This window comes from Trichechus manatus, unplaced genomic scaffold (genome assembly GCF_000243295.1).
Source record: "Trichechus manatus latirostris isolate Lorelei unplaced genomic scaffold, TriManLat1.0 scaffold00013, whole genome shotgun sequence".
Taxonomy (NCBI): domain Eukaryota; kingdom Metazoa; phylum Chordata; class Mammalia; order Sirenia; family Trichechidae; genus Trichechus; species Trichechus manatus.
In genome coordinates this window covers 1,374,971-1,384,842 of record NW_004443949.1, presented here as the reverse complement: position 1 = coordinate 1,384,842, position 9,872 = coordinate 1,374,971, and the positions used below count along the sequence as shown (strand labels likewise).

At 38.7% G+C, this 9,872-nt stretch overlaps 1 protein-coding gene across 2 annotated transcripts in view; it reads left to right on the top strand.

Moving 5' to 3' along the window:
* DNAJC3 (DnaJ heat shock protein family (Hsp40) member C3) overlaps positions 1–9,872 on the top strand; it is a 95,698-nt gene that overhangs the window by 39,928 nt on the left and 45,898 nt on the right. For both annotated transcript variants that reach the window (XM_004371390.3, XM_023726686.1), the window contains one exon: positions 8,021–8,145. In XM_004371390.3, the coding sequence (XP_004371447.1) occupies positions 8,021–8,145 (125 nt within the window). The remainder of the gene's footprint in view (positions 1–8,020; positions 8,146–9,872) is intronic.

Below are 9,872 nucleotides of genomic sequence, written 5' to 3'. Positions count from 1 at the left end.
GATTCCTTTGTGGTTACCTTAATATTTACCCCTAATTTTCTAAGTGTATACCAGTCTTTTATTACTTTATATCACCTTAACTTCCCCTCCATATAGAAAATCAATGTCTTCATTTTTTAAGTCCCTCTTTTTTTGTTTTAATATTATCCTTTTTTTTTACATATTGATATCTGTTTCCCTATTTTCAATGTTTTAGCTTTGATGTAAGTTTGATTTCTGTATCTGAGTCAATATCTGGTTGCTCTGTCCTGTGTTCTAGTCTTGCGTTGTTAGCTGGTGTTATTGTTTATCTAACTGTAGGACTCCCCTTAGTATTTCTTGTAATTTTGGTTTGATTTTTGCAAATTCCCTCAACTTCTGTTTATCTGGAAATGCCCTAATTTCTCCATCATATTTGAGAGACAGTTTTGCTGGATATATAGTTCTTGTCTGACAATTATTTTTCTTCAAGGCTTTAAATATGTCATCCTATTGCCTTCTAGCCTGCATGGTTTCTCCTGAGTAGTCCGAGCTTATTCTAATTGACTCTTCTTTGCAGATGAGTTTTCTTTTATCCCTAGCCGCTCTTAAAATTCTCTATCTTTGGTTTTGGTAAGTTTGATTATAATATGCCTTGGTGACTTTCTTTTGGGATCTACCTTATGTGGGGTTCGATGAGCATCTTGGATAGATATCTTCTCATCTTTCATGATACCAGGGAAGTGCTCTGTCAACAAATCTTCAACAATTTTCTCTGTATTTTCTTTTATCCCCCCCCCGTTTTGGTACTCCAATCACTCGTAGGTTATTTCTCTTGATAGAGTCCCACATGACTCTTAGAGTTTCTTTATTCTTTTTAATTCTTTTATCTGATTTTTTCTCAAATAAGTTGGCGTCAAGAGCTTTGTCTTCAGTGTCACTAATTCTAACTTCTACTGCCTCAATTCTGCTCCTATGACTTTCTGTTGAGTTGTCTAATTCTGAAATTTTATTGTTAATCTTTTGGATTTCTGATTGCTGTCTCTCTGTGAATTCTTGCAGTCTGTTAAGTTTGGCATTATGTTCTTGAATAACTTTTTTAAGTTCCGTTACTACTGTGTCTGTATGTTGCCTGGCTGTTTCTGCATTCTGTTGAATTTCCTTTCTTATTTCTAGAAGAGTTCCATGTATTAATCTTTTGTATGCTATCTCTGGTAATTCCAAGAAGGTCTCTTCCTCCGGAGAATTTATTGATTCTTTATTTTGGGAGCTTGCTGAAGCCATCATGGACTGCCTCTTTATGTGACTTGATATTGACTGTTGTCTCTGAGCCATCAATAATTTATTATAATTTTATTTTGTGTTTGCTTAGTGAGACCTAGCTTCTTGTTTTGTTTTGTTTTGATATGCCCAAATAGGCTGCTCGTGTGCACTAGTTTGATTTTTGACACCTTTTGATCTCTAATGTCCTGTCACCAGGTAGTTAGTTCTGTAACTAAGTATTTGCACACCGGAGTCTGTTAAATTTTCCTATATGGATTCAGCTTGGGTGTGCAGGCAGTCGGTCACCAAGTGTGCGATGCAGGCTCTCACCCCCAGTCCTAGAGAGGCATGGGTGATTGGTGCAGGCCCTGGACTCTGACTGTGGTAGGGGATCACCCGCTGAGCCAGGCAGGGGGCTGACAGCTGCCCTTGAGATTCTGAAAGAAAAGCGTGTCCGTATTCTCTAGGGTGAATAGGTAGGTGAGTCTTGCAGCCGGGCCAAGAGCACCGCATTATGTTGGCTGCAAAGACTCGAGAGTACCACTTTTTCTTGAACTCCTGTAGTAGGTGACTAGGCACTTTAGGAGCTACCACCAGTCCTCAAGCCCCTGCTGCAGATCGATAAAAGTGCCTACTTGAGTGGCAGGTCTGTTTCGAGGGTCAGACATCTGCCCATTCACAGCTGAAGCAGTTGAAGTTAAACTTCAGATGTTTGCCCTGTTGTACTGTGGTAGTGAGGGCTAGCGTTGTTGAGATGGGTCCCCACAAGTCTACACAGGGGTGTATGGCACTCAGAGTCTGCGGACTCCTGATCTCTGTGGCCAGCAAAGGAGCTGTGCCGACCCTGTGTTCCTGGCCTAGGGGAGCCAGCAGCTTATTTGTTCCCTCTCCAAGGCCAGGAGAATGGGTCAGGGCTTCTTTTGGTATGTACTTCCTGCCCAGTGGACTCGTGTGGTACAGAGCTGGGAGGGAGGAGGTAAAAGGAAGAGAGGTTTTTCCCAAATCCGGTGCAGAGCGTGGAGGGAGGAGATAAAAGGGAGAGAGGTTTTTCCCAAATCCGGTGTAGAGCGCGGAGGTAGGAGGTAAAAGAGAGAGAGGTTTTTCCCAAATCCGGTGCGGAGCGCAGAGGTAGGAGGTAAAAGGGAGAGAGGTTTTTCCCAAATGGGTTTTTTTTTTTTTTAAATCGCTGCGAAAGGGTGCGCGCATGTACTCATCCTAGCCTTTTGGGAGCTGTTCTTCACTGGTTCAGAGTGTTCAAGCAGAATCTCTGCTGCCGGGTCTCTCTCGATGTGGAAACTTCTTCTCGAGCGCGCGCACGACACAGCTGTTCGCCTGCTTCACCACAGCCCAGCGTGGCTGTGTCTCTGCAGTATCACCGCCGCAGCTCTAGCACTCCTCACCTCTTCCAAACCGTCTTCCTCTCTGGTATGACTCAGATGGATTTCTTAACTTTGCCTTGTTCAGGGCTGCCAGATGTTCGCATAGAATCAAATCACTTGTTTTTCCAGGTCTTTGTTGTAAGAGAGATATTGGAAGCGTCTAACTAGTCCGCCATGTTGACCACACCTCCCTGCCTTAACTCTTATAGTAGGCAAGGAGATGGAGAAATAAAGGAATGATAAAGAGGGCTAAATCCTTACCTACCATAAGAAGTCATAAACATGGAAGGTGCAGTACTGGCAAATCAAGATCAGAATCATAAACAGGTTATTTTGAAATGAGAATGAATATAGCTTTAAAAAGTTAAAGTTGCTTCTAGAGAACATAACTGATAGTTTTTCTTATAACCATTATAATAGTGTTTGACCTTTTAGAAATTATGGATATGTGTTATTTTTGATAAAAATAAAATTAACTTATACTCAGAGCCACTAGTCTGGCAGGATGTGAAGTTAAAAAAAAAATTATACTAAAAATATATGTATCCACTTTCCCCTCTGTGCTGTATTTTTTGGTATTTTTCAGCTAAATATCCAAATTTATAAACAATTATAAGGAAAAATACAGACTCTTTCAATATTGTCGCATGTATTACTTTTTAAAATCCGTTACGTATCATCGTGTTACATTATATAAGGAAGCGATGTAGCTTTATTATAGAATTTAGAATCTTCAAGTCTGTTAGAAAAATATGCTACAAACAGACCATCTGTATCTTTGCAATTCCACAAATGTGTGAGAACAAGCTTACAGTACTCTGAAAGTGCCCGTTATTTTAAAACCATAAAATAATTTTAAGAATTATTAATGCAGAATAACCGAAGAAGATGTCTCAAAGGAAATACAAAAATATATTGACCTGAATGAAAGTGAAAATACAACAAGTTAATATTTGTGGGCTGCAGTTAAAGAGTGACGAGTAGAAAAACTCTAACACTAACTAATGCGTGCAGTATAAATGTCTCAAATCAATAATCTTAGCTGCCACCTCAAGAAACCTCATAAGGATCAAAATAAACCGAAAGCGAGCAGCAGGAAAGAAATAATAAAAATTAGAGCATAAGTGAATAAAATTGAGAACAGGAAAGCAGTAGAAAAAAATCAAGGCAACAAAGCTGGTTCTGGAAAGATCGTAGACAAACTTGTTATCAAGACTCACAAAGAAAAAGACACAAATTACTAACATCAGGAATGAGACAGGACTACCACTGCAGACCTTGCAGACTTCAAAAAGGGTGATAAGGGAATACAACAAACAACTCGTAGACACATAGATTTGTCACCTGAGATGAAATGGACCAGCTCTTCAAAAAGTACACACTACCACCCCTACCATTGCCGTCAGTCAGTTGCGACTCATAACAACCCTATAGGACAGAGAGCTGCCCCACAGAGTTTCCAAGGTTGTAATCTTTTCGGAAACAGACTGTCACATTTTTCTCCCTTGGAGCAGCTGGTGCTTTTAAACTGCCGACCTTTGCGGTTAGCAGCCGAACACTTAACTACTGAGCCATCAGGGCTCCTTTAAGTTTAAGTTAAGTTTATTTTATTTTATTTTTTAATCAAAAATAACACATAGCCATTATTTTTAAGAGGTCAAGTAGTATCCTAAGGTTTATAAGAAAAACTACCAGTTATGTTCTCTGGAAGCAACTTTGCTTAACTTTTTAAAGCTGTATTCATTCTCACGAAAGCCTCTTTTAGTACAATCAGAAACATAAAGTACTTAGATTCCTTTTTACTTGGAGATATCCCTTCTGATTCAGTCTACACTGGTATCTCTCTAGGTCTACTGTATGCTGTCATTTTGGGACACTCTTCATTTTCATGATATTTTCTTCTCTTTTGTTCTGTACCTTCTGAATCCTGGATTACTTTTTTTCTTTGTTTATTCCTGAATTTTTGTAGAACACATCCTTTAGTAGCTTCTTGAGAAAGGTTACAAGAGAGGTTACTTTTTGAGGCCTTGCCTTCATGTCTTGGCTAAGAATAGAATTATAGGAGGAAATAATTTTCTTATAGATTTTTAATTTATGTAAAAAATTTAATGGTGATAAAATATATATAACAAAATTTGCCATTTTAACCATTTTAAATGTGTAATTCAGTGGTATTAATTACATTCAAAATTTTATACAGTCATCCCCACTATCTACTTCCAGAGCTTTTTCATTACCCCAAGTCGAAACTCTGTACCCGTTAAGCAATAACTTTCCATTCCCCCTCATTCCTAGCCCTTGGTAACCGCTAATCTACTTTCTGTCTTTATGAATTCGCCTGTTCTGGATATTTTTTATGCGTGGAGTCATACAATACATGGCCTTTTGTGATGGACTTCTTTCACTTAGCATGATGTGTTTGATGTTCACCCATGTTGTAGCATGATCCAGAACGTCATTCTTTTTTATGCCTAATATTTCATTGTATGTATCTACCACATTTTGTTTATCCATTCTTCTGTTGGTGGACACTTGGATTGTTTCCACTTTTGGCTATTGTGAATAATGCTACAGTAAACATTAGTGAAGACGTATCTGTTTGGACCCCTGCTTTCAGTTCTTTCGAGTATATATCCAGGAGTGGAATTTCTGGGTCATATGGTAATTCTGTGTTTAACTTTTTGAGGACTGGCCAAACTGTTTCCCTTAACAACTGTGCCATTTATTTACCACCAGTATTGCATGAGGATTCCAATTTCTCCATATCTTTTCCCAAAATTGTTGTTTTCTTTTTTTTTTTTTTATAATAGCATCCTAGTGGGTGTGAAGTTGTATCTCATCATAGCTTTCTTTGGTTTGCGTTTTCCTGGGGGCTGACGGTGCTGAGCATCATTTTAGGGGCTTGTTGGCTGTTTGTGTATTATGCTTGGAGAAACGTCTGTTCAAGCCCTTTGATCATTTTTTAATTAGGTTGTTTGTTTCTTTGTGGTTGAGTTGTAGGAGTCCTGGATATTATGTTCTGGATTTTTTTTGGATATATATATTCTGGATATTAAACCCTTATCAGTTATGATTGTCTTTTCATTTTCTTGATAATGTCCTTTGCACAGAAATCTTAAATTTTAATGAAATGAAATTTATGTATCTTTTCCTTTGGTCATACGTGCTTCTGGTGTTATTCCTAAGAATTCACTGCCAAATCCAAGGTCACGAAACTTTAGCTCTATGCATTCTTCTAAGAGTTTTATGGTTTTAGTGCTTACATTTAGGTCTTTGATGCATTTTGAGTTAATTTTTATATACGGTGTGAGGTAAGGGCCCAACTTCATTCTCTTGCATGGGGCTATCCCGTTGTCACAGCACCATTTGTTGACGGGAGACTACTCTTTCCCCACTGAGTGGTCTTGACACCCTTGTTGAAAGTCAGCCATAGATGTATGGGTTTATCTCTGGACTCTAATTTTATTCCATTGTTCTATGTGTCTATCCTTTTGTTAGTAAATCCATTTATTTTTTTTATTTTTATTTTTTATTGTGCTTTAGGTGAAAGTTTACAGCTCAAGTTAGTTTCTCATATAAAAATTTATACACATATTATTATGTGACCCTATCTGCAATCCCTTTAATGTGACAGCACACTCTCCCTTTCTACCCCGGGTTTCCTGTGTCCATTCAGCCAGCTCCTATCCCTTTCTGCCTTCTCATCCTGCCTCTGGACAGGAGCTGCCTAATTAGTCTCATGTATCTACTTGAACTAAGAAGCACACTCTTCATAAGTATTATTTTAAAATCCATTTATTTTTAATGGTAGAGATGTGAAAAGCTGATTGGAGGCTTTGTGTGTAGGCATGAGGTCTTATTAACTGAGTGGGTCTTGCTATGTGGTCACTATCTCTTTTCTTTGGTCAATTTTCCCAAAGAGAAATCCTTTGATTTTCTCATTTTGGTGTGAAGCTATGTCTGGAGGCGGGTAGACCTCCTCCCTTTTTTTTCCTTAAAATTTATTAGGAAATAATTTCCAACTTAAAAGTTTTGCATATAAGAATAGTACAAAGAACACCTGTATACTCTTCAGCCAGATTCACCAATTAACATTTTGCTGTATTTGCTTTATTGTTTTCTTCCGTCTGTACATGTATATGCAGGAGCCCTGGTGGCAGAATGGTTAAGCGCTGGACTATTAACGTAAAGGGCGGTGGTTCAAACCCACCAGCCGCTCTGTGAGAGAAAAGACCTGGCGATCTGCTCCCATAAAGATTATGGCCTAGGAAACCCTATGGGGCAGTTCTAGTCTGTCACATGGGGTCACTATGAGTTGGAATCGATTTGATGGCACACAGCAGCATCATACATATATACAATATGTGTTTGTATGTTTCTGAACCATTTGAGAGTAAGTTGTGTGCCTGATGATCCTTTCTGCATAAATACTTAGCTTTAGACTTTCTGGAAGTCTCTTCATTTCTACTCTCCTCTGTGTATGGAGTTTTTCAGTTTGTCTGGTTCATCTTCTCAAATAGTAAATCTCTAGTCTTGTGTAAAGATGAGGGTGGAGATAAGCGGTAAGAGAGTCAAAGTTCTTAGTCAGACTTTTGCCAATCCTCGTATCTTTTCAGCCTCATCTTATAACCTGGACTCCGTGTCTCCCATTTCTGAACCTTTCTGGGGTTCTGCAGTGCAAGGTTTGGTTCTCACTGAATTCATTCCTTTCCCACTTTGTAGGTGCTGAACAGTGGAGTTATCTCAGAAACCTAACCCATCCACTTGCTTTCCTTTTTCGAATGTTAACATCTCCAGTCTCTGATTTCCGCTCTTCTCCTTTGTCCTTGTGGTTTATGCCTTTATTTCTTCACTGCCATTTTAATTGGAGTTTGTGAGAGCAGAAATGTGCACATTCAATGTATCAACGTAATTGGAAGTCTATGGTTTTCTAAAATCCTGTGAATAAGTACATAGTTTGTCTTCTCAATCAGTATTTCACTTAAATTTCAGCAGACAAAGACAACAGACTGGCTTGCATAGTATAAGAGTTATGTGTTGAAAATAGTTAATATTTTAGATCAGACGCTGGCAAATTTTTCCTGCACAGGGCCAGATAGTGTATATTTTAGGCTTTATAGCCATACAGTCTGTTGCATATTTTTCTGTTTTCTTTAAACCATTCTTAGCTTGGAAATCTGTGGGGTTGGCCCAAGGCCTGTAGTTTGTCCACCCTGTTCTAGATGTATTTTTCTAGATAAGATCTTGCTAGACAACTTGACTTGTTTTTTTTTTTAATTTTATTGTGATAATATATATAAGATGACCCATTTTTTGATGAAGAAACTCTTTTCTTACTATCTTTCTTAATAGAATTTCAAACTGTATTTGGTTTTTTGAATAAATTATTAACCGTTAATATTTATTATTTTAATTTTCAGATGGTGACCCTGATAACTATATTGCTTACTATCGGAGAGCTACTGTCTTTTTAGCTATGGGTAAATCAAAAGCGGCACTTCCTGATTTAACTAAAGTGATTGAATTGAAGATGGATTTCACTGCAGTAAGTGTATCTAAATTTCCTTTAAAGGTGAACTTAAGGGAACTTGTTAGTTGGCATCGAGTAGATTCCGACTTACGGTGACCGCATGTGTGCAGAATAGAACTGCTCCATAGGGTTTTCAAGGCTGTGACCTTTCAGAAGCAGATCACCAGGCCTGTCTTCCAAGGTTCCTTTAGCTAGTAGCAGAGCGCTTAACTGTTTGCATTACCCACGGATCAGTAAGGGCACTTGGAGAGTGCCCATGTTTCTTAAGCTGAGGACTGGCATGCAAGGCATAGCTAGAAGATGTAGAAAGCTACTATGATATACTGGACTTCAAAGTTGCTTGAATCAAAGGTCTATGCTAAAGAGGAAGAGTGGGTGCAGGAGATCATTTTTAGAAGCTTGGCAGGGAAGTTAGCTTAAGGTTTAAAAAGATGGATCTGTGTGGGAGATGGAGTGTAGGGCAAGGAGTGAGGCGGAGGAATGAAGTGATTAAGAAGCTGTTGAATTCAGAGGCTGTCAGGTGACTGGTGACCAGTTCAGTTAAGACTCTAGCAGTAAGAATAAAGAAGAGGGGTAACTCACCATGGTTTGTTGTGAGGAAACAAAGCTAGATGAGCCAGGGTTCTCTCCTGAAACCAACGCACCAGTTTCAGAGGTGGAGAAACTTACAGCCTAATGGGAAAGTTTGATGGTTGACTGGTCACTGTAAGTGCTGTGATAGAGGCATGCAGAGGGAACATACGGGGAGGGGACAAAGGAAGAGCTTTCAGAGGGCGAACTGACAACCCATTGACTAATTAGATGGTTTCATAGTTAACTTGGTAACTCGTTTATTATTTATATCCTGCCATAGTCCAAAAAGGATTTGAGATAACGGTTTAGATATGAGTGAATGCTTGGTTTGAAATATTACTGTTATTTTAAGGTGGAAATTTCCCAAGTGTCAAATTTTCTTTGAATCTGTTAGTACTTTACAACCACAGCCTTTCACAAAGGTTAAAGCAGCTCATTTTCCTAGTGTTATGGTAGCGATTAGCTAGTTGAAGCATCTTTAATCTTTTTATATGTGTTGGTGTATATAATGGAGAATTAGGGAAATTTTGTGTATTGTGAAAGTAATATATAAGTTTCAGTGGAATAATGATATGGTTTCTGCTTTATGGTAGACACTGGTCATCAGAGAGCTGGTACTCTTGGAAGAGGTGGGATTACGTTTATTAGAAAAAGGAATAGTCAGAGATGGAAGAGGAGAAACTGGTGCATGTTAAAAGGGAAGAAGGCATTGTTATTCTGGTTATAGCCCAATAAATATCTGCACTGAGAGTTAATAAACGAACAGACCCACTTCTGGAGCTTTGATTGGTAAAACCCAAAATTACCTAACTTTTATTGTAGTGGCAAAAAGTTTTTGTGATGGTAAAAAGTACTTATTTTTTTTGTTTGAGATAAAATCCACATACCATAAAATTTTCACCCTTTAAAGTGTAGATTTCAGTGGTTTGTACTATATCTACAGGGTTGTGCAGTCATTCCCAAACCCATTGCCATTGAATCAATTTTGACTCATAGCGATCCTATAGGACAGAATAGAACTGCCCCATAGGATTGCCAAAGCTATAAATCTTTACGGAAGTGGACTGCCACATCTTTCTCCCATGGAGTGGCTCGTAGGTTCAAGCCACCTATCTTTCAGTTAGCAGCCAAGTGCTTTAACCACGGCGCCACCGGGGCTCCTTGTGCAA